This window comes from Canis lupus, chromosome 13, assembly GCF_011100685.1.
Source record: "Canis lupus familiaris isolate Mischka breed German Shepherd chromosome 13, alternate assembly UU_Cfam_GSD_1.0, whole genome shotgun sequence".
In the NCBI taxonomy this organism is placed as follows: Eukaryota; Metazoa; Chordata; class Mammalia; order Carnivora; family Canidae; genus Canis; species Canis lupus.
This window is the reverse complement of record NC_049234.1, coordinates 43,061,617-43,087,909: the sequence shown is the minus strand read 5'-3', so window position 1 is coordinate 43,087,909 and position 26,293 is coordinate 43,061,617. Positions and strand designations below refer to the sequence as shown.

Below are 26,293 nucleotides of genomic sequence, written 5' to 3'. Positions count from 1 at the left end.
TTTCTTACGGATTTCCTAACAAATTAATGCTTATTGATTGCCGATCATTCAAGTAGTTTGGTAGATATTTATTAATTCATTTAAAAACGAATTAATGACCACCTACTCTCTGCTGAGCATCCTTTTACCTGTAGGAGAGAAGACCAACAAGGCTCTCCTCCATAGATTTACAGGGTTGGGGGGAGGATACCTTCATGTAAACCAACAGAAAATTCAAGAAAGACGCAATCTGCTGGGGGTGTGTGTAAAATGAGGTCACTGGTGCCTGTCAAGGTGAAATCCTGCAGAATGAGCAAACTGCCTGTGTACTGAGGCATTAGCAGGATGTGAGCTCCCACGTGCAGGGATCTTTGCCACTTTGTTCATTAGTGTCTTCCCAGGGGCCGTGAAAATACTTGACATTTAGTAGGCACTCAATAATTTATTTAGGGGAAGAAATAGGAATTAGCTGAGTTAAAAAAGAGGGATGAGTAAGAAGGAAAAGATCCTAAGTAAACAGTATGTATATTTCCTAGACTAGCAAATTACCCAAACAGAGAAAATACTCATGACCCTGCAACTTCAACCTCTAATATGAAAATGGCTTCCTTTAGATCATCCAGGCCTTTCGCTGAGAATAGGCATCAGGAAGAAAGGGATTGAGTGGAGGGATATGAGTTGTAAAGTTATAAATCCAGGATGCATTCAGGTAAGTAAAAAAACATCATAATCCTTCACACTGTTGTGCACACTAAAAGTACCTTTTCAGACACTTTCTTCCAGATTATAATTGATAGTTTCTAAATTCTCACAAATTTTAAATTAGTGGAGTTTGAATTAATTAGGTTTTATGACAAGATACATCATCCTGAGTTCTCATTTCTGTCTATAACATGAAGCTTCAACATCCTTAGTATTTAGTTGCAGTGCAGTTATGAGTTAAAATTGCAGCCTTAAAATTGTAACCTTTCATAGTGCATTCATACTCTATTTGTAAGTGTCAAAAGAAAAAAATCTAGCACTTGTATTATCAGAATGTGTTTTGTTTTGTTTTGTTTTGTTTTCTGCCATTTCTAGCAGTAACCAGCAGGTGGTATCAAACAATTTTATACTTGTTTTCTGTTGCAGGTTTTTGTGCCTGTTTGGTTTTTGAGCCTACTTCCTAACTTCCATCCCACACCCAACCACAAACACCTACACACTAGCATTTGATGGGAGTAAAGGTCTAAAGGAGGATTTTATTTTATTTTATTTTATTTATTTTATTTATTTATTTTATTTTATTTTATATTTTATTATTTTATTTTTATTTATTTATTTTATTTTATTTTATTTTATTTTATTTTATTTTATTTTATTATTTCATTTCATTTCATTTCATTTCTCTGATTTAAATCTGTCTTGACTTTGCTTTCAGGGTAATGTATCTTTTAGCTCGTGCCCTGAGCTGTCTTTTTATAATGAAGACACTGCTTGACATGAAGTAACGCATTTGATCACTACATTATAGGAAAACATTCTTCTTTTTCTTTTTTAAGATTTTATTCGTTTATTTGAGAGAGAGGGCTTGCACACGTGGGACAGGGGGAGAGGGGCAAAGGGAAGGGAGAGAGCATCTCAAGCCCGACGCCGAGCTCCAACCTCACCACCCTGAGATCAAGACCTGAGCCGAAATCATGAGTGGAATGCTTAAACACTGACCTACCCAGGCACCCCAGGAAACTCTATTCTTAATCCTCACTTCACAGATGAGCATACTGTGGAACGAAGGGGCTAGGGAATTTCCCCAAGATCACGAGATTCAGATTTAGGCATCAGGCCATGGTGCTCCCAGTCTCTGTGCCGAAATCTCTCCCCCTGCTTTGATTTTATTCTCTTAGGGCATATTTGCATCTAACACTTAGCATTCCTTTACACGATCTGCTCAGCTACTATGAGTGGAGGTTTTGGCACCTATACCTTGAAAAAAGAAATACTAACGTAGAATAAAACTAGAATTTCAAAGAGCTGCATGTTAGATATGGTCTGAATATGGAGAATGGTCACATATTTCACACATACGCACAGAATTTTAGTGCTAAAAGCACTTTAAGATACTTGCCTTTTATTTTACTGAAAAAGAAACGTAAGCTTCCCAGGGAAGCATTGAGGTAGGGCAGTCACACAGAGGAGTTAAGGACAGAGATAGTCTGTTAAAGAAATGTGGGAATATTTATTTTTGGAGGCCCTAGGAAGTAGAGAAAAATGCCCATTGTTTGAGGGGCGGGCACGTAGAAGGTCTGTGAACTTTCCAGGTACGTGCACCTCTTTATTTAATGCCCAACTCTTCTATTTGTAACGTGATGGGAACAAGCGTAGCTCCCAGACAGAAAGCTGGCATATGAGAATCATATCCTTCTAGTGGAAAGAAAAAAGGGAAGGAGAAAAAAACTTAGTGTTAACAATTTTATTATAGAGTTTACAAAATCAGACGAAAGAAAATAAAATTTAGATATGGGGAAGATATGAATATGGGGAAAAATAGCCTCATAGTAGATTCATATTGAAATTGCTACAATGCTTTATTGGTTTGAATGCCTAGGCCCAGATCTAATTTTAAACTAGCGGTGTAGAATTAGAATCGTAATTAAATTTATGGTGTGCCATAATTTGAACTTGCATTTTTTGATAGATTTTCTTTAAATTAACATTAACATAGCCATCAGTCATTCCCAGAAATTCACAGTAGAATTGCAAATGATAAATGTCATCAACTATCTCTTGTTTGAATTAAAATTTTTGTATTTTTTTTCTTATCGCAAAAGCAAAGCAAGTTCACTGCAGGAGAAAAGGAAAAATGTATTCCCTTCAATGTTAATTCCCCAAAGTAACTAATACAATCTTAGATTATATCCTTACAGATTTTATCTTTTCACATTTTTCTGGCAAAATACCAAAGAAATAAAACTAAAAATCAGTCATAAGCCCATTTTCTATTTCATCCATCCAAACTCCCAAAATTCCTTCTTCCCCAAGGTGGTAACCTTTTTAATTTTATTTTTGAACCTTTTGAATTTTATTTTTCATTTATTTTTTGAAGTGTCCTTTTTAATTTTATTTTTTGTTTACTAAGCTCATGCAGGTATACCTACATTGAGACACAAATCCAAGTACATATATTTTCATGAAAATTGAATCATGAAGTATTTTTAAGCAAAATGTGTTGTGGATATATCTGCAGTCAATAAATAACCCTACCTTACTCTTTGTAATATTGTAGTATTACTAATGTAGGTAATCAACAATTTAAAAAACTTTTGCCCAGTCAATGAATATGCTAGTGTTTGCCACTTTTTTTTACTTTTATAAGACATGTTCATGTAAAGAACATTGTGTATCACTATCACTATGTATTTTCCTGCTGTCATTTCAGGAAGAAAGATTTTTTTTTTGAAAGATTTTTAATAATAGAAGTAGTGATAACAAAAACAAGAATCAAAATAGCTAACATTTACTGAATACTTGCAACGTGCCAAGCTTTGTGCCAAATGCATACTTAACCTAAACAACATAGTCTTTTTTTTAATTTTATTTTTATTGGAGTTCATTCAATTTGCCAACATATAGCATAACACCCAGTGCTCATCCAGCCACGTGCCCCCCCAGTGCCTGTCATCCAGTCACCCCAACCCCCCGCCCACTTCCCTTTCCACCACCCCTTGTTCGTTTCCCAGAGTTAGGTGTCTCTCATGTTCTGTCTTCCTCACTGATATTTTCACTCATTTTCTCTCCTTTCCCCTTTATTCCCTTTCACTAATTTTTATATTCCCTGTATCAGTGAAACCATATAATGTTTGTCCTTCTCTGATTGACTTACTTCACTCAGCATAATACCCTCCAGTTCCATCCCCGTCGAAGCAAATGGTGGGTATTTGTCGTTTCTAATGGCTGAGGAATATTCCATTGTATACATAGACCACATCTTCTTTATCCATCCATCTTTTGATGGACACCGAGGCTCCTTGAGAGGGTATAGTTTATAATTCAATTTTATAGTTGGGGAAAGTAATGAGAATAGTTGAGGAACTCGCTCTAAGTCACATTAACAGTTGGGGAGCAGGATTCAAACCCAAGCCGTCTGACCGTGAGGCCATCTGAGGACATAGCAATGCTCACTCTTTTATACTACCCTGCCCCATCTAGAAGAATTGCTGGGGCTTAGGGTAGATACCAGCAAAAATGGTGGAGCAAGAAATTCCAAATAAAGGCCTCCTGGTACTGGGGAGAGGAAAGTGGAGCTCCTTCAGAAAGTACTGTCATCACTTTATGGTGTCTTCTTGGGAGACATTTGCAAAAGGCTTCCCTTTGTAAATTGCCAGACTCAGAATTCCCTGGTGCAAAAGTTGTAACTCGGAAGATGTCACTGAGAGCATTTATAGGCAGATGTTTTAGTTGTTGTTTTTGCCTTTGTTTCCGTAAAAGCAAACACAACCCAAAGCAAGAAGAAGAAAATTAATACAAATTTGAACAGAGATTAGTGGAATAGAGAATAGAAATATCAATGTAGAAAATCAACACACAGCTATTAAGATCAACTAAATTGACAAGACTTTAGCGAGACTGACCAAGAAAAAAAGAGAGAAGACTCAAATTAATAAATTTAGGAAGTAAGAGGGGACATTACTACTGATCTTATGAAAATAAAAAAAGATTTAAGGGACTCTGTTAACAATTGTAGCCCTCCAAATTAGATAACCTAGAATAAATGGACCAATGACTGGAAACAACAAATTACAAAAAAATGACGGAAGAGTCTGTACAAGTCTATAACAAGTAAAGCTATGAAGTAAGTAATAACAAAAAAAATCAATAAAAATCCAAGGCCAGATAACCTTGCTGGTGAATTTTACCAAACATTGAGAAAAGAATTAACACTATTCTTTCTCAAACTCTGAGAAAATAAATGAGAGATCTTCTTGACTCATACCCAATGACTTGGGCCATTTTTACCAAGAAAACCAAAAACAAAGAAATAACAAGTAAAAAAAAAAAAAAAAAGCCTCTGCAGATCAATATCCCTTAGAAATATAGATGTCTTCAACCAAATATTAGCGAGCTGAAGTCAGCCACATATAAAGAGGATTAGATGTGATGACCCAATGACATTTATCCCAGGAATGAAACTTTGGTTCAACGTACAAAAAATCAATATAAACAACATTTTTATGGAGTGTAGGAAAAACATGAAATCATCTCAAAACATTAAAAACAAAACACAACATCCTTTCGTAATAAAAACACTCAACAAACTGGCAGGAGAAAAGGACTTTCTCAACCTGACATCGTACTTAGAGGTGAAGATTAAAAGCTTCTGTGCTAATATCAGGAGCAAGATAGGGATGTCTGCCTTCATCAGTGCTGCTCAACATTATACTGCAGGTTCTAGCCAGTGCAGTCAGGTGGGAACGAAAAATAAAAGGCATCCAATTTGGATAGGAAGAATTAAAACTCTATTTACAGATGACATGATTTTATGTATAGAAAAACCCTTAGTAAACCACATAAAAACTATTAGAGCTAATTACATTCAGCAAAGTTACAGGGTACAGCGTCAACACAAAAAATCAGTTGTGCGTTTCTCTACACTAGCAATGAACAATCTGAAGAGGAAATTAAGAATATATTTCCAAAAAAAAGAGAATATATTTCCACTTACATTAGCATCCAAATACATAAAATACCTGTAAATAGAATTAAACTTAAAGGCGAAAGACTTGTACACCGAAAACTACAAAACATTACTAAAGGAAATTTAAGAAGCTCTAAATAAACAGATTACATATATATATATGATATATATATGATATATATTACATATGTCTATGAAAAATTATAAAGGCTAACTAGGTATCCTGCGTTCAGGGATTGAGATGACAATACTGCCCCAAACAGTAGCTTAGATGCAACACCTATCAAAATTCCAACAATCTTTTTTGCAGCAATGAGCCAATTTATCATAAAACCACATGGAAATGCAAGGGGAACCTGAATAGCCAAAACAATCTTGGAAAAGAGTAAGAAAGTTGGAGGCCTCAAGCTTCCCAATGTCAACACTAACTCTAAAGCTACAGTCATCAGACCAGTTTGAAATTTGCTTAAGGGTCAATGTGCAGATTAGTGGAATCAAAAGTGCAGAAACAAACCCATATATCTGTGGTCAGTTGATTTCTTCTTCTTTTTTTTTTCAAATGTTTAAATTCTAGTTAACATGCAGTGTGATGTTAGTTTCGGGTGTACATACAGCAGTTCCACACAACACCCAGTGCTCATCACAAGTGTGCCCCTTAATCCCCATCACCTATTTGCCCCATCCCCCTACCCACCTCCCCTCGGTTTGTTCTCTAGAGTTAAGAGTCTGTTTCTTGGTTTCTCTCTCTCTCTCTCTTTTCCCTAAGCTCATTTATTTTGTTTCTTACAGTCCAGACTTGAGTGAAATGAAAATTCTCTTTCCCCCACTGACTTATTTTGTTTAACATAATGCTCTATAGCTCCATCCACTTTGTTGCAAGTGGCAAGATTTCATTCTTTTTTTGTGACTGAATAATATTCCATCACACACACACACACACACACACACACACACACATACAGACATACAGACACCACATCTTCTCTATCCATTCATTACCGATGGATACTTGGGCTGTTTCCATAATTTGGCTATTATAGATAATGCTGCTATAAACGTTGGTGTGCATATATCCCTTTGAATTACTCTTTTCATATTATTTGGGTCAATGCCTAGTGGTTCAATTGCTGGATCATATGGTAATTCTATTTTTAACTTTTTGAGGAACCTCCCTACTGTTTTCCACAGTGGCTGCACCAGTTTGCAACAGTGCAAGAGGGTTGCTCTTTGTCCACATCCTCGTCAACACTTGTTGTTTCCTGTGTTGTTGATTTTAGCCATTCTCACCGGTGTGAGGTGGCATCTCATTGTAGTTTCGATTTGTATTTCCTTGATGATCAGTGATGTTGAGCATTTTCTCATGTGTGTGTTGACCATCTGTATGTCTTCTTTGGAAAAATGTCTGTGTCTTCTACCCATTTTTTAATTGGATTATTCATTTTTGGGGCTCATTTTTTGAGCTGATAAGTTCTTTATATGTTTTGGATACTGACCCTTTATCAGATACTCATTTGCAAATATCTCCCACATCATAGGTTGTCTTTAGTTTTGTTGATTGCTTCCTTTGCTGTGCAGACGTTTTCTATTTTGATGAAATCCCAGTAGTTTATTTTTTGGTTTTATTTCCCTTGCCTCAAGAGACACATATAATATGAAGTTGCTGTCGTATGGTCAGTTAATTTCAACAACAATCCTAAGACCATTCAAAATAGGGAAAGAAAAGTCTTTCAGCAAATGGTACTGATACAACTGGCTATCCACATGCCAAAAAAGTGATTTTGGACATGTACCTCACAACATACATAAAAATTACTCCCGGGATCCCTGGGTGGCGCAGCGGTTTGGCACCTGCCTTTGGCCCAGGGTGCGATCCTGGAGACCCAGGATCGAATCCCACGTCGGGCTCCCGGTGCATGGAGCCTGCTTCTCCCTCTGCCTGTGTCTCTGCCTCTCTCTCTCTCTCTCTCTCTCTCTGTGACTATCATAAATAAATAAAAAAAAATTTAAAAAAAATTACTCCCAAATGGAGCAAGACCTACATGTCAGAACTAAAAGTATAAAACTTTTAGGGAGTACCCAGGGTGGCTCAGTGGGTACATGTCTGCCTTCGGTTCAGGTCATGATCTCAGGGTCCTGGGATCAACCCCAGCATCAGTCTTCCTTCTCAGCAGGGAGTCTGCTTCTCTTTCTTTCTCTCCTTCTCCCCCTCCCACCTCTTGTTCTCTCTCTCTCTCTCTCTCTCAAATAAATAAATAAAATATTTTAAAAATAATGGAAGTCTAGAACTCATAGAAGAGAACATAGGTCTAAATATTTATAACTTTAGGGATCCCTGGGTGGCGCAGCGGTTTGGCGCCTGCCTTTGGCCCAGGGTGCGATCCTGGAGACCCAGGATCGAATCCCACGTCGGGCTCCCGGTGCATGGAGCCTGCTTCTCCCTCTGCCTGTGTCTCTGCCTCTCTCTCTCTCTCTATCATGAATAAATAAATAAAATTTTAAAAAAATAAAACATAAATAAATATTTATAACTTTGGATTAGGTAACGTTTCTTGGATATGACGCCAATTTGTAATTCCTATTGAGAGAGGTTGTCCATTGCCCCACATTCTCCTCAACGCTACCATAGTGTAAACCTTTTAATATTTGCTAACATTTTGATGACTATATGGTTTTAAAAAGGTATCATTATCACTTTGTGTTTCCTTATCTGCTAGGAAGTTAAGTATATTTTCATGTATTGATTTGTCATTTGCATTGCTGTATCGTGGGTGTGTGTGTGTGTGCGCGTGCGTGCACGTGGACATGCATTTAGGGGTTGGGGGGAGGATATGGTTTTGGTCAGGGATATGTGTGGTTGTACCTGTCATGTCTTCCATTTAATTACTCCCCCGGACCAAAAGAAAACATCCTCGCCATCTCAAACCTCTCAGTTTGGTGCATGAAAGGACAATGTATTTCTGTAAATGTGCTTTTTTTGACTTAGCAGCAGGTGAACTAAATTTATTTTTCTGCTTTTTATTCCTACTACTACCATCATATTCTTAGATGTACTCACTCATGATTAAATAGAATTATTTTGCTGTTTTGAATTACTGACTCTATTGTAGATGAGAAGAGAAAGCTGCTTTATGTATCCTAAGGGAAAGCAAATACTACAATACAATAAAACTGTAATATATGGATGAACGTTTCTTTAACATTTTAACTCTCTTTTAATTTAATGTATCTCGTATGTATATAATTAAACTTCCATTGGATCGCTGATAAAACAGGTAATTGCAGACATTTTGACAGTTGATATTGCAACTTACCTCCTGAGTTATTGCTTCCTTTTCACTTAATTATTGTGACTTCCCTGACTACTGGCAGAAAAGCCTTACAGTGAAAGGGACTAAATTACTTTTTAAACCAACAGAGGCATAAAATATTCCTTAAAAGTAGTGATTTGCATTTTTATAAAGTTTGAGGTTTAGTTGCTTGTTTTATTTTCTATAGATTCTAGGCTTCATTGTGAAAGAAATTACGTTCTCACAATGCTAAGTGATCCAGAATTAATTTCACATTTAAGTAGCTATCCTAAGAATAAAGAACTTTAATCATAGTTCCATTGTGATCGCTGGTGTGGATGATTGGTCCATTGCTGAGCATGATTTAAATAAATGATGAACAAATTCATGTGAGGCTTTGTGTAGGATTTTTAAAAAATGAATGTTAAGGCGCAATGGATCAATTTAAAGTAACTGCTTTCTTCATAGGAAATTCTACTTTCAGTATCACCAGTCTTTTTAACCTTAAGAATACTAAAAAGAGAAGAGGAGATTTGTACAAACAAAATGAAACAAAATGAAAACTGAAAGCACTTCAGTTATTACTTTAAGAATTATAATAGCCGTTTGTGATTATCAGCTTTGCCCTGTTCTTCCAGTTATTATTTTTTTTTTGAAGTGGATAGAAATGGCAATGAAAGTAGCCTTGAACAAAGGAATATTTCCAGTTCCGTTTTGCTAATATCGGTTGATGTTTTGGTACCTGTCTTCCTGCAGGAGTAACAACTGTTCTAACAATGACAACTCTAAGCATCAGTGCTCGGAATTCCCTCCCCAAAGTGGCATATGCAACTGCCATGGACTGGTTTATTGCTGTTTGTTATGCATTTGTGTTCTCTGCCCTAATTGAATTTGCAACTGTTAACTACTTCACCAAAAGAGGATGGGCTTGGGATGGGAAGAGTGTAGTAAATGACAAGGTAAGTGAGAATTTCCTTCTTACAATGATTAAGAGAATCCCCCTAACAGATTTAGCTTATAACAGATCTGTTCCTAAAAATTGACATTAAGAACATTCAAATGCAAATTATATATATATATATATATGGCACAGATTTAGATATATATGAATCATTCAGATTTCTTTTAAAGTATGCTCTTGCCTGAAATCCTTTACGAGTACTTATTACAGTATGACTCCTGTTAAAACCACTCCCTAGCATCTGTTGAGCTCTGACTGTGTGTCAGGCATTGTGCTGAGTTTTTTACATATGTCCTATCACGTAATCTTTAGACTTTACAAGTAGGGTCTCTTTTTAATTTTCATTTTTCTGATGAAGAAGCTAAGACTTAGTGAAGTGGTTTACTACCCAAGCTCACACAAATAGTTAATTAAGTATACTTGAAGGCACACCTGACCATTAAACTCATGCTCTTCAATACCACACTGCTTTATAGTGGAGAGATTTGGAAAAGAAAGTGGGCATTAACTTTTACCTTTGTGGGATTTCAGGCCCTCTCAATGGGTTGAAATACGCTTCACCTACTCCCATCTCCGTTGTTTGGATATAAAAGTTCAGGCAATATTGTTTGCTCTCCCATGGTGTATGAAATAAATAAGTAAGTAGGTACTAGAATGTCTAGAAATTTTAAGTTGCTCATGTAGGCTATAGGAGTTATTGTTTTTAAGAGTAATTTCTTTGGGAATTATTGGTGTCTGTTTTTAGGTTGCAAGTACTGAAGCTAGTGAGAGTTTTGATCATTAATATAACAGCTGTTCCATTTCTTCTTTATAGATTATTATTCATCTGCATTAAAAGGAGGCTTTGGATATATTACAATGAGATATAACGTTTTTTTAATTGTTCAGTTCCACTTGGAGGGCTTCTTTTAACAACATATTTATTAAAGCACTTCTTCCATTAAATTTGGAATAACATACTTGATTTTGCTCCTTTATCAATTATTTAAATATAATTTTTTTCTCATTTCTAAGACCATCTTGCCACTTAAGTATATAAATGGTTGAATGTTATAGTTTAAAAGTCTTGCTCTTTTTTGCTAAATTTTGTAAACTGTGTAAGTTTTAATAAGTGCTGGTTTATTTCATTTTATAAGCAATGTTTTGCATACTAACAGCCACTGAGTAAATATTAAAGGGAATCTGATTAATTTCCTATGCTTAACTTCTAGATTATTTCAGCATTTCCATTACATTTTGTTGTTGATTTATGTTTTCATTTTCCATATAATGTACTGCTTTTTCATTGCTATCTATGCAGTTACTTCTTTTTAGTTATATTAATTACACATGCGCTTTCATACTTTTTTTGGAGATGAAATGCTAGTTATATTTATAAATGCCAGACATATTTATAAATATGTCGCAAAAGATAGTGGTTTGTGGTATAAATGCTCTGTATAGATATTTAACATATCACTCGTTAATGCTGTGAGGGTGCCAATCAAATGGACGTTGTGATTTGGCATATCAAATAAAATACCTTCTCCCTGAGCTTGGAAAATACAGGTACCTTTCAATGCAAAACCCACATTCTCAATGCATTCTAAAAGCAATGACCTAGTACTAATGAATATTGGATTTGAGTCAAACCACATATCAAATCACACAAAGACAAATCTAGGGTAAAATCATTGATATTCCAACCTAATCTGCAGAAAAACAACAAACTCTACAATAGTTCTGAGTGGCTCAAGTTCATGGTTAAGTTAAACGGAACATTACATCCGGCATGTTGCTTGTTCTTACTCACTTTTCCAGAGCTAGAGGTGCCAGGCACAGTGGCAGACGCTTACTAGGCACTTCAGGATTATTTATGGAATAAAAGAATAAATGAGTTTCTCTTGTTAAGTCCGGTAGTGCAACACCAATGACAAGACTTCTTTGCCTTCATGGAAGGGATTTTGGGACTTGACAGTGGTGAATTTATCAGTGGGTACTCAACCCAATTTCTTGATTCAAATGAATTCTGGGAAGTGCTTCCTAAACCTAGCTAGGAAATAATCAGGTTCTTAGAAGTGAAAGGAAATCAAGTCAAGTGCCCCTAACTAGCATATCTGCCTAAAATAATATTTCAGTACAGTCTACTTTCATCTACCTCTGCTTTAGTTTTCCTTAGATTTAATTTTTAAGTGGAAAAGATGATGATTTTCTTGAATCACAGAGTTTTTAATCCACTGTCCATATTGGCGTATTTCCAAGTTTATCAGACTGGCAGAAATCTGCTTTTAAGTTGATATCACCGGTAAACACAGTTAAATGATCTGTCGATCCAAAGAGCGTGTGATAAGTTCTTAAACACTTGTAAACTGGCCAAGTATTACGTTGCCTCATGAGAAGAATGACTCAAAGATAGGTTTCAGCGGTATATGTTTGAAAACAAAGATAAGAATTTAACAGACAATTTTTATGTAGACTGTGCTCTGATAATCCTTAAAGTTAGTTTTTGCCAATACATAAACCCAGGAATCACGATTCGTATTCAAGCTGCATTGAGCCCTGTGTTCGAAGACACAGCCTGTCCTGCTCTGTGATCTTGGACAAGATGTTACACCACTGTCTGCCTCATGTGTGAAACGAGAGAACAAAACCATATCATCCTTAAAATGTAGTGCTGAATCAGACGATCCAGTTTGATCCAGTTTTTATGTCCTTCCATATACAAAAGTATCCCATCTTGCAAAATGCCCCAAGTTCTGGACCTTCCCTGATACCCAACACCCTTCCACCTGCCCAGGACTAATTCATTCTTCCAACTCAGCTCTTGTTCTTCCTTGTTCTTTACTCAACCTTGAACCATCAGTTAGTATTTTCTTCTTTCTTCGAAGCCATCTTCTTCTTTTTGATTGCCTTCTTCCTTTCAGTTAAGGAGTATGTTTAATATGCTTACTTTACCGTGGAAGCCAAAACCAAAACTGTCTCCAGATCCTATGTCACCCATTCCCCCATCGACAGATTTTATCCTCCTTTTCTCCATTCAAGCTTCTTGAGAGCGTTGCTTACAAAGTCTGTGTTCTCACTTTCAATTTAGCTCTCAGCTCACTGTAATCTGATTTCTTTTCCATTTATTTTTCTGTTAACTGAAGAACACCGGTAACCTCCACATATTCAGATCAGATAATAATCTTTCATTTTTCTCAAGGGATCTCCATTGAGCCCCGTGAATACTGCTGTGTTTCAGAGCTCCACTTCAGGCCCAAGTCAGCAATGTTTTCTCTTCGTTCCCTCTTAACAACAGGCCTTAGGATATCAACCTCTTGCCCTCAGATCCTGGCAGCTGCCTCTATTCCTTCTATCCTAAGAGTCTGCCCGAGTTCAGAGTAGATCCAATCTCCCTAGCAACTGCTCTTGTTTATACCCAAAGACAGTCCTTTGGCTTTATTTTATGGTTGTTTTTATCTTTGCTAGTCACGATATGTGATTCGTTTTTAAGGGTTTTACTATGATATTTGTGGGAACTTCTGCAACACTAAGCATACTGTCCACCCATTATTGTCCCCTAATAGATAATCTCTACCCATCGGCAGCACAAATGTCAAGCTTCCGGAAGCCTCTGAGCCCTGCATCCCCCTAATGATTTGATCCCATTGTAAGTGTATGTAACTGCCTGCCCTTTTGCATTGAATCCTTTATCACAGTTTCTAATTGCATTTTTATGTCTCCTCTCCACTGATCTTTATAATAATTATCATGTTTATTGCAATAAATCATTTACCCTTGGCCCTTTCACAGGGTCTTGTATATATTAGTTGCTCAGTAAATGTGGGATGAATGAATGAGATAGAACCAGATCACATCTACAGCTCAGGCCTTTGTCTTAACTTCCACAAGTTATTATCCACCACTGTACCCTGTACCTTCCCTTTAAGTTCTAGAATCATATATCCAACCTGTTCCCTAGGCGTTTCTACATGAATATAACATCTCAATCATTACATGCGTTTTTTTCTTAAAAGAAAGAACAAACCAAAAATAAAACCTTCTAAATTGGTTTTCTATCTTTTCCATTCATTCATTCATTCATTCATTCATATCTACAGCAAAACCTAATCTCCCATACCAACAACTTGGGAGTTGTTGACATCTAACCTGTCAACAGATGGAGCCTATTTTCCCCTCTCTCTGTCATGGACTATGCCCTTCCTATATTTCTCACTGTCTCTTACCATGTTTCCCTCCAATCCATCCTCTACATTAGTTCTAGGGTCATCTTTCTAAAATTGGAATCTAATCATTTCATTTTTCAGCTCTTTAAGGAATTGTTGAATTCTTAATGTTAGCTGTTGAACTTTTCAATGAATCATTCAAGCTGCTCAGCTAACGTAGTCCAAGTATATAGCTTTCTCGTAAGTTCGTTTATATGTTGAATAATAAGAAAAACCTTATTGCTATTTACTGTGCACTTACTACTCTATGCCTGGGAATATCTCTGTGTTAGAAATGAGAAACTATGGGATTGGTCATATAAAGTTACTTGCTCAGGATCACATCTAATAGGTGGTGCATCCAAGATTGAATACTGATCTAAAGTCCGTGTTCATATTCCTCCTATAGCCATTACAAACGTCCCCAGATATCCATGCTGCTACACATCTCTGTGACATTAGTTGTGCTGGTCCCTCTTGCTAAAATGCTCCTTCTTTCCTTCCCTAACTGATGAACTCCTACTAATTTCTTAATATCCATCTGATTCTACTTAATATTGAGACTTTCTAAATGAATGTAACTGCCACCCCTATATCATGTTTCTAGAGTACTTGGCACAAATTCCTTTTGTGTAACCTTAGTAAATTATACTTTAACTATAAATATTTCTAACAGTAGGCTACATGATCTAGGAGGATAATAGTTTTGTCCTACTCATCATGTTCTCTGCTATTACCTGGCATAACAGTTAGCACATAGTTTCTTTGAATTAAATTAAAAATAAAGGGCTTCAGTGACTCGAGGTTGTTTCTGTTTCTAAATCTTGTCGGTGGTTCTACACTAGCCCAAAAAAGCATATCCTCTGGAAACACACTAGGTATTAAATTATTTAAAACACAGACTTAGCAACATGATATCTAGACTAACATGAAATGTGCCATTGTTTTGTGATTCACGCCATGCAATCCATAGAAAACATCACATTTCAAGTGTTTTTTTTTTTTCATTTATTTGCATTTTTTTTTAACATTTTGCCTTGTCCCAAAAGCATTTCAGGCAGTTTACCAAAAGACTGTATATACTTAAAGTATTATAAAATAAAACATAAGTAGAAGTAGGATATCAGGATGAAGGAAAATAGAATGCAGATATGTCCACCATTTGGGCCAGAACATTAACTATAGTCCAGGGCTAGAGGAGTTGAGCTTTAAATCCTGAGCTTCTTGGCTATCACAGTAAACCATTGGAGGGTGGGTGGCGGGGAGTTAATACTTTGTTTTTTTTTTTTTAATCAAAGAATGGAAGCATAAATTTTCTTAGGGAAAATATCTTCCTACACTGAATTATATAAAACAATATCATATGGGTTTTATACTAGAGAAAGCTGGGTACTGTTGAAAGTAATGTCAACATTTTCCCAATAAATGCAGTAATGAATTTCATATTGATGTCTCTTGTAGTCCCCTTCAATAAAAGCTGAAGGCATTACATTAACATACAACTCCGTGAAGGCAATTCTTCAAGGAGCTAAGCTAATATGGTCCAAGTATATAGCTTTCTCATGGCCCAATTTAATCCAAGGAAAGACTTTAGAGTACTTAGAGAAGTGGATGGACTGTATAACCTTCAAACAATCTTCTGTAAGTATCACTTTTCTCAGTCAGGACGGTTAGCAGACAGTTAACAATAGCGTTTTCTGACCAAGGAGCATGTTGTTGCTTTACAAGTAATGGGCTTGCTAGTGGCCACAATAGATTAAAAAAGCAACATGGTATATATATAGCAAGAGCAGAAATTTGACACTTTGGCTACCTTGGATTTTTTCCAAAGTCTGTCTTATTAGTGTTACATTTATGAGAGCTCCATTTCCTTATTTGAAGGACAATCTCTGTGATTCTTTCAACTCTGAAACCATGTGATTATTATTTTTATTCATATCCCAGATCACTTTGCTAATAGATGGCTATATTTTAGAGCGTTTGCTCAAGTTATTAACATAATTTTATCTAATACTCTAAGGAAGCTGAGAGTGTTTTGCCCCATGTTTTAAGACATTTTGATTTCTATAATCAGGAGTTTTCCAATCTTAGGTTTTTCCGATTTTAAGTTTTGAATCTTAAATATATATTCAGACATTCTAATGAAGTAATAAACTCAGAATATTCTGACTTTTAAAAAACATTGTTTAAAAAATAGAAAATTTGATTAGCATGGACTAGATTTCCTTTTCATTCCACTTCAGTAACAGCACCAACAAATTCTATAGCAGCATATTTTACTCTTTTTCCCAAATAATGTGTAAAAAAACCAATTTACTGATTTTGCGGTTAGTCATATTTTTCCCCTTCCCACCTGTATCAGTCTCAATTACAAGCAAAACAAGTTCCAAAAACATGTAGAATGGCAAAATTGAGGACTTTCAAGATATTTACATACCAGAATTATAGGACACAGTATGGGAATCTAGTTTTTATCAATCTAATAAAGACCTACTCTATAGAATGCTTTATGCTCATATATATATTATATATTATCTAAATACATTTTTTGTCACAGGAATCATTCTTGTACATGTCATTCATTCTAAAACAAAGATTTTTTTGAGCCTTTTCTGTGCCAGAAACTATGCTAGGAGCTCTGCATTGCACAGTCTATACTTTCAAGGAGCTTACCATTGAGTGGAAGAAAAAAAAGTAAGTGAAAAAAGTATATGTGGCATTATTGAGACAAACACTAGGGTGCTATGGCAGCACCTGGAAGGACTAGTTATTGCAGTTAGAAGTGATTTTAAGTGGAGTTGATGCAAAATGGATCTGACTAGGGGGTCAGTGTAGATTGGTGATCAGTTCCTGGCTCCATTGTGGTATCATTCACATTCATTGTGGTATTATATTCACAGGTCAGGGAATATAAGAGGGTGTGCAGAATTAGGTTGGAAGTACAAGTAACTGGAATTCATTTCTGGATATTTTCTGTTTTAATTACCTATGGAATATGTAGGTAGAGAAGCCTAGTGAAACATAAGTGGGTAAGAATTCTGGTGAGAGATATTATGTCAGTCATCTTTGTATTGGTGACAAAAGCCTAAGAGTCACTTAAAATTAGTAGAAAATAGCAGTAGCCATGTGCCTTCTTTTCCCCCATTCTCCTCCTGTTTGGTTTCATTCTTCATATTTAACATTGTTTTCTTTACTTATATTTTCAGCTATACCTGGCCTTATTCTTATATGAAGAGGCCTACCTAAGACACTCACTGCAGAAATGCAGAATGATAAAATTAGACTATGAGAAATTAGGTAGTGTGAACCGTCAGAGCTTGCCTAATACTCAAAATAAATAAAAATTTTATATAGGGACGTGAGCATTAAAAAAAATTATCTTCTGGCAAGTACTACTGGTTTGAACAGTTAATGCAACAGTAGACTTTATTGGATGATTTGTCTTCAAGGCTCCAAGGGCCTGAGTGTAAGCTAAGGGTTGCACTGAATAAAGTAGAATTAGGCAAAAATCATTGGCCCAACTACTAGCCTGCTGATGGTCTGCCTTGATCAGAGGTTTGCATGATATTCGAAGAAGATTTATAATATAATATATCAATTTGGTTCTTTTTAATAGAAGTTAGTAATGGATAGGGCAAGGTAATATCTCTAGTGATGGCCTAGAGTCGGAATATTTTTTAGTGCTATCACTAGCAGATCTGTTTCTTACAAAGAACAGTAGTAGGATATATTATGTGGACTTAATCTATGTGCTCTGCTTTAGCAGATCTGAGAACTGTAAATCAGCTATGAATTCAATAGTAATTTTTCCTCCATATGCATGTTATTAATAATTTTAAATAGGAACAATTTGCTTTACTGTAGATTTGTGACAATTACTTTTAAATGGACTGAGGAGAGTTATTTTATTCTTTAAAACAAGACTTGTAAGAGCTGAGCCAGAAAGGCTTTCCTGGACTGTGGCTGGGAATTGAGAAGGTTGAGCACCCTGAGGGTGCCCTGTGCTTCATTTAATGAATTGGTAGGAAATTACAGGTGCCAACCACTGGGTTTGACTAAAGATAGTGCTCGTGACTGTTGCACTATTGATTCTGAAAATAACCAAGTTTCCAAGTTCCAAGAGAGAGCATTGTGAAACCAAGCCATCATCTTGGCAGGTACTTGAACCTGCCTCTGAAGTTTATAGTTACATTCAGAAATTGAAGCCATCCTTTGAACAATGAAGAAAAATATGAAATTTTGTTCTGCTAAGTCAATAAAAGTTACAAACATATATTAAAATTATTTTTAATACTGCTTTTTATAGTATCCAGAGTGTTGGGATGAAAAAACAAGCCAACCAACCAACATACAAACATGCAGGGGTGATATTTGGCTGGTTTTATACCGGTACAGCCCTCTGGGTGTTTACAGCTGATATTCATTCAGATTGGTCAGAGTATCAGTTCTGATTTGTTAATGTCTCTGTTTCAGAATTTGTTAAATAATTTTAGCATCATCTGTGGGTTTCTATACAACTGAAGGATACTCAAGTCGGGCAGGAAGGGTGTAGGTAAGAGTCAGTCAGAGTTCTATTCATCTGTATATCCCTCTTGTAAGAAAGGACATTCACATTTGTGTTTCTTTGTCAAGATATCTAAACCATGCACCATAAATCCTGACCTAACTAAAATATCCCTCTTCCAAGATACCTTTTTTGAGCTCCTCTATGCAATGTTTATGTCTTCTTCCAAATATATAAAATATATTGTCTATATATCTGATAAGCCAGTAATCATTGTTTAGCTTGTGATAGACTTATAGCCATTAATACTCTCCACTAAGAGACTGTTTTTCATTGTGGTTTGAATACTCATTTGTTCATTTAATTCTTACAACAGTTCATTATGGCTTTGGTCTAATTACCTCCTTTTTTTTTTGTTTTGTTTTGTTTTGTTTTGTTTTTAACTAGAAGCTGAAGCAGGGAGAGGTTCAGGAACATTTCCAAGGTCCAAATTCTAAATGCAATTTGATAATGTTTTCAATGATGTTTAGGTAGAATTGATATAATGATAATCTAAACACTGTATGTTACATACTTACTTAATGGTTTATAGAGTCTTTTTAGAAGATTGGCCTAGCGATACAGACTTCAACTGGAAAAATTTAAGACGAAGTGTATTCCCAGGTTTCAGATACCTTCCTCAAAGAGAAAGTCATGTAGTATGGTGTTTGGAGCAGAGGTTTAGATGGTCACACACATCTGAGTTTGCGTGCTTTTTCAGGCACTTCATAGGCAAGTGACTGGGTTATGTCAAGAAACTTCTTTAGCCTCCATTTTGGGATTTGTAACATGGGGTTAATAGTCGAATTTACCTCCTCTCCCATAGTGAAGTTTTTACAAATGACACTCTCAGGCCAAACACTCAGCCTGACACATCTAGTGCTCAAATGTGTTAGCTGTCATCTGGCTATCGGTCATGCACTTGGGGATTAACGTGGGAACTACACGTGTCTTTACAGAAGAAAAGCTGTTGCATGGTGTTCATGATGGTAGATCCTCAACCCCTCTCCTTCTGTACTCCAGCTGGGTGAGGAAGAAGGCCTCATCTGCAAGGGAAGGAGGAGGAGGAGGAGAAACCCGATGACAGTGAAGGACAGGAAAACCAGGCTTGTGTTCAGGTCCTCTTGGGACTTTCAGAGCTCCTTTTATCGTCTCATTTTACCTGAACATTTTGAGAATTCTTAATTGAAAATAACTGGTATTCAAAATTGTGTTCTAGGGCAATTGGTCCTCTAAATCCGTTGACTTACACTCTTCACTATTTTGAATGATTCATAGCTGGCTCGATTTTGTTTGCATTTAGATAACTAAAAAGACATTTTATAATAGTATAGACATTGCAGGTAAATGCTATTTATATTTTCAGGTTCATTAATTCAGCTGCAGATTATGTGCCTACCTGGTGGAAGGCATCATGCTAAGTGGAAGTTTATAATGGTATACAAGTAGCACCAGCCTTTATTGACTTTAGATTCTAAGGAGAAAGGAAGATGTCAATCAGATAATCCCACAACTAAAGAAAGGATTTACACAGTTTGAAAAATGCCACGATGGAAGTAAACTGAGTACTGTGAAGAGTGCAGATGGCCAAAAAAACTGTACTAGATAGAGTGGTTAGGGAGGCCTTTTTGAGGACCAAGACTAAGCCAAGACCGAAGGATGAAGGTGGATTGATGACATGAAAAGAGGATGGAGGGAGAGCACTCCAGGCTAGGAAGTAGCATGACCAAAGGCATAAAAAAAAAAAAGAAAAAAAAAAGAAATTATTTCATGGGACTGGTATATAATTCACAAAGAAAAGAAGCCATGATAAGAACTATTGATTTTATTCTCAGTTCTATGAGATAGTATTTAAGAGATTTAAGCTGAGGGATGACATGATCCCATTTCTGTCTTTAAAAAAAAAAAAAAAAAAATCCCTGTGGCTGGAGCGTGTCTAATGATTGGATGAGGTCAAATGAAGCTGGGATAGCACAATACATGTTATTTGGTCCAGGCAGGAGATAATTGTGAGTTAGATAGACTGGGTGGGGATTATGAGGAGAAACAGGTTACGGATGAGCTAGGCTAAAAAGCGAAGTTTGTATTTTATCTTTCTCCCGTATTTTTAATACTTATTTCATCGCCAACTGTTCATTGTCATTGTCCCACCATATGAGTAAAGCATTCGACATGAAAGAGAGAAATCCTATTACCTAGTTAAAGAAGTTAAATTTCTTTATTTGCAAATTGAGGTCATGCATTGTAGATGGTCATTCCTCTTGTTAAAATATGTCTACATTTCTTTTATTCATTCCCTCATCCATTCAACCAATATTTGAATAACTTGTAAGAGTCCAAATGTTGCGTCCTTTATTAAATGCGTGGCTTTGATTGTTTGTTTTTCATGTAAATGACAACAAAAAATGGTTCTCCAGGACAATGATAATCATTGATTTTACTCTGGGACTTTTCCTTACGGTTTTAGGACTCCTTTATTTTCCTAGATTTCGTCTTTCTAGTGGATAATGATGTTTAATCAAGATACTTTTCTTCAGAATTTGAACTGGAGTTTGGAAAACGTTAAGTAGCAGGCTCAACCCACATTCTGTTAATTCTTCTATTTTCCAATAGAAAAAAGAAAAAGCCTCTGTCATGATACAGAACAATGCTTACGCGGTGGCTGTTGCCAATTATGCCCCGAATCTTTCAAAAGACCCAGTTCTGTCCACCATCTCCAAGAGCGCAACCACGCCAGAACCCAATAAGAAGCCGGAAAACAAGCCAGCGGAAGCCAAGAAAACCTTCAACAGTGTTAGCAAAATCGATAGAATGTCTAGGATAGTTTTCCCAGTTTTGTTTGGTACCTTTAATCTAGTTTACTGGGCTACGTATTTAAACAGAGAACCTGTATTAGGGGTCAGCCCTTGAATCTAGACGCAGGTTATCTTTGGGATGTATAGCGACATAAAACCTTGTTTGTTTTGCTATGTACAGTCTGACTAATAACTGCTAATTTGTGAGCCAACATGTACAGTGTGTATATAGCCACCGAGCTCACCAGTAGACCTCTAACGGAGACACGCACCTGCTACCTTGTGGCACCGCAGGCAGAGAGCACCCCATACCCAAAGAGCCATTGCCTTTTTGAAAGATTGATCCCGGGAACTCGTTTAAAGTGGATTTCACATGACCTGACTTGTTTCCTACTGTTCCAACAGTGATGAAGATGGGATCCTATACCACACTTTGTGAACTCTTTTGAGTTAGGTCTTAAATAGGACTATTTTCCACTGTTGCCCTTTACGTGACTTAACACTGTCCTTCTGAGGCGAGTCCTCCCAAGTCCCAGAACCTCGTATCTGCGACATCAATTCCCTTCATTAAGTGCTCAGAATCCCTGCTAGTGTAATTGGAAGCTTAGCACACATCAGAAGAAAAACTAGAGACCTGAAATCAGCTTTTAATTACTCCGCGTAGCATCTATAGCACATGTTACCGCATGACAAGCTCAAATAATTACGAGTCACTCCTGACAGGATGTTAATTATGCCTAGAATTTAGTAACCATCAGAATGTCATGGTCATTACATTTTAGCATCAGAGTTTATTTGAGAGTGATAATTAAAATCCTACAGGTTATTTTAATCATTGGAAACTACCTTAAATTAAAAAAATAATAAAAAAACAAAAAGACAAACGTGTCTTACCCTTTCCAGGTATGTGTTGTATCGAAATTGATCAGCTAAATTTTCTTGGTGCTGGAGACTGGACAAAGCATCCAGCTTGGCTGCTGTGGAGCAACGTTCATACTGGATTAGAAAAGTGTGCCAAAAACTCCCACCGGTGAGAATTCCTAGGTGTCCCAGCGTATCAATGAGCACTTACACGATTCTCCTCTTTCCTGTTTACTGCAAATTTTGCCTTAAGGCTTCTCGTCATCAGGACTCAGAAGCCACTAATTACAAAGGAAAGGGCAGTTAGTTGGCACATTTTTCTGTCTTGAAGCAGTGCTTTCAGATAAGAATTAATGTAAATCTGCTTTTGTAAATTGCAACTTTAAATTAAACTGACTCAAATTTACAACAGCTTTGTATACCAGAAGAGGTTTTGGTAAGAGTTGAACATTTTTAAACAGAAACTTTAAAGCCTCACCAACAGATTGTGGATTAATTCACACGCACACACATAAACGAGTGTGCGCACACGCACACACTAATTAACTAAATTAGAACACACACACACAAATAGCTAAATCGGAAACCAGTTTGCAATTTTATATAACTACTAATTATTAATGAGCAAAATTCATTTTTCTTTTAATATTTAAAATATACTCTCTATACCCCTGAAATGCATTAATAGAGGTTAACAATTGTGTCTCATGCCTAGATTTAACATTTTTGGCAAATCCAAAATCCTTTTAACTCACATCTACATTAGCAGTTATTAGTTGACTTTTACTAATAGATACACCTTTATGATGGTGTTTTTGTAGAAACATAAGTAGTCCAATAGTGGCATTTCTTGCAGTTTTGTACAGTATTTCAGTATAGTGCATAAATAAGTATGTTCATAAAATCAAATAAAAGGAGTATCTTATGGAAATAAGAAAAATCACAACAAAAATTGCTATTCATTTGCCTCGTTTAAATTTCATTTTTTTTCATTTTCTTTGTTTTAGTGTGATTCTATTATGTGCTTTGCATGACTGTATTAATACCAAGGTCACAAAATGCATCTTATTAACAGAATTTGCCGTGAAGACAGCCTCGACATTAAAAATTCCCTCACCAAAGGTAATCCATAATCCTTAATAAAATTGTTACATGAGCTAATAAATGTATTTCTTTAATTCCCTTCCAGTTAGAGCTTCTTTCTCATCTAAATAGTTTTAACATGTGCACTTTATTTATACATTGAAATGGAACATATCCTATTTTCCTACACATTTAAGTATAGCCTAGACCCTCTGTAGAGTTTAGGAAAGTGTGCAAGAGTCTAAGAAAGTGCACCATGCTTTTGAGGGCAAGCAATAAAAATGCTCTGTATGGTATGCATTATTAGACACTTTAAAAATATTGTTCTTATAAGTTATGCATTTCCCCCTTTTTTATTTTTTATTTTTTTATACATTTCCCCCTTAATGTCGGACTATAAATTACAAATTTATAAGTGTGTACATATGTAAAAAATAGTTGTAAATAGCAGTTTCTGTGTGACAACAGAAAAGACTCATCTTTACCTTTGACAAAGGGCTGCACCTACATTGATGGCACCAGTTTTATTAACATTTATGGTAGATTGGCCAGAAAAGTTATCGTCATTCTTATTTTTAGTTTCAATAGCCAAAATCCCATTCGAGCTTAAAAATATCCTTAAAGTTCAGATCTTCAGGTAATGTAGATCAGAATTTTCTCTTATTTTGCCACTTTGCTGTGTTTTTTAATGCACTTCTTAATCTTTTAAAGTTTAGATAAATCAAAGGGAGCTTTTGGTCTTACTGGAGAGAGGGAGGCTGCTCCATGGAAAATGATTTTAAATTATAGAAAGAACCATCGTGTTTACAATTATTCTCCCTTCCATAAACTGGTCTGAAGATGCAAAATAAAAGTGACATGAATTTATTAAAATAAGACCAACTTTTCAGGAAATACATTTTTAATAAACCAACAGAGGTCTCCTTGGCCCATAATATGATGCCTATTTTATGCAGTTGTATCTTGACATAAAGAGTTATGGTATGTACAAAATGTAGATAAATACATGTGCATATACAGAGATAAAGTCTCCTTATTGTATAGCTGCTGCTCTGATTCAGCTAATATTTATTCAACAAATATTTTTTTACCTCCTACTATGTCCATGCCATGGGGGATGATGTTACTAACATTCATATCACACCCACAGAATTTAGTTGAAAATTAAAGTCCATCTTTTTCTAAAGACCTAAGATCAAAGGCTAAATGGAACACATGAATTAATTTAGCACTGAGAGTTGTTCAAATAAGTTATAAGATCATGAGTGTGTTACGATAGTGGCTGCTTTGTTTTTTCCTCCTATTTGTGTTCCTATTTTTTAAAACAAAAATGGAACAAATATAACCATTTAGTAGTGATTTTAAACGTCAGTGATTTTTAAAATGCCAGTGTTACTATTTAGCTATCTTCAGGGATCTCTCTCGAATTTATCTCAGGTGTGGATAAGTGATCCCTTCAGTGATATTTCCTTTTTTTTTTTTTTTCCTAAATGTTTCACGGTTTATTTAAAAAGAACACAGACGCTATTATCTCACTCATATTTTTGTTATATCTCCCTTGTGTGTTTATGATGCGATTCTTTTTATATTCCTGGCTAGGGAACTGAACTCTGTCTGCTATGGTATCATAGATTCTAGAGGGGCGCCAACGCTCTGTGAATACTGTACTTTGGCGTGGCCTGGTATCATTTCAATGGGAGGACAAGGGAAGTAAGTCAAGTCACCTTTTGCAAAGTCATGGTTCTTCAGCATCTATTAAGACTTTTCAAATGCTCCATTCCTGATGTCTCAGACAATGCCAATGAAACACTGAAATGTTTATTATTCAACTTGAAATCCGAGACCATGTCAATAGGTTTATTAATATGAATAGGTTTACCAAACACCAAACTGTATAGGTTGTCCCTGTTGTTAGTCTTCTGGCATTCCTACATGCATTTGTGTATTTTTGAAGCAATTTGAAGATTTTTTTTTTCATATAAAAGATTCAGAATTTCAAGGGAATCAAGCTGATCCATTGCTACCCTGTAGTACATTTATTTTCATTTTTTTAAAATTTAAATTCAATTAATTAACATATAGTGTATGATTAGTTTCAGAGGTAGAGGTCAGTGACTCATCAATTGCGTAGAACACCCAGGGCTCATTACATCACATGGCCTCCTTCATCCCCACCACGCAGTTGCCCCATCCCCCCACTCCCCTCCCCTACAGCAACCCTCAGTTTGTTTCCTATGATTAAGAGTCTCTAATGGTTTGTCTCCCTCTCTGCTTTCATCTTTAGTTTTCCCTCCCTTCCCCTATGCTCCTCTGTTTTGTTTCTTAAATCCCACATATGAATGAAATCATATGATAATTGTCTTTCTCTGATTGAGTTAATTTTCTTATTAGCATAATACCTTCCAGTTCCATCCAGTTGTTGCAAATGGCAAGATTTATATAAAAAGGTACAGAATTTCCAGGGAATCAAGCTGACCCATTGCTATTCTGTAGTGCATTTATATTCCTTTTAATTGAGGTCTCATAGGCACCATGGGTTTTCCTCTTACTAATCCAGAGTATATCGAAATGTACCATTTAAACTGGGGAGGGCTGTGGTTATTTTTAATATCCATGCTTGGAAACCAGAGACACTGTATCAGAATCACTCATAACAGTGTGCACAAGTATGATCTTTTTTCTTTTTTGAAATCATACTTTAAAAGATGAAATCCAGTACAAAATGAAATTTTTAATATCTATAATCTTTTATAACCAACATTTGTATAAAAGATACTACTGTTTTCCGTTAGTGTAATCACTCCTGTTTTCATCATTCAACAACTAATTCAAGACCTCAAAAACAGGGAAAGAAATATCAAAGAGAAAAGCCCACTAGAAAAAAATGAGGCTGTTGCTAATTAAACTTAGTGAAGCATTTTCCCTTTTTAAC

The 26,293-nt window shown here is 35.9% G+C and overlaps 1 protein-coding gene across 18 annotated transcripts in view; it reads left to right on the top strand.

Moving 5' to 3' along the window:
- GABRA2 (gamma-aminobutyric acid type A receptor subunit alpha2) overlaps nucleotides 1–26,293 on the top strand; it is a 179,232-nt gene that overhangs the window by 98,951 nt on the left and 53,988 nt on the right. For 5 of the 18 annotated variants that reach the window (XM_038555991.1, XM_038555990.1, XM_038555989.1 and 2 more), the window contains 3 exons: nucleotides 9,691–9,893; nucleotides 15,541–15,720; nucleotides 21,236–22,301. In XM_038555991.1, coding sequence (XP_038411919.1) covers nucleotides 9,691–9,893; nucleotides 15,541–15,720; nucleotides 21,236–21,532 — 680 coding nt within the window. In that variant the 3' untranslated portion in view covers nucleotides 21,533–22,301. The other 13 variants (XR_005368986.1, XR_005368985.1, XR_005368987.1 and 10 more) reach the window with 13 other exon arrangements.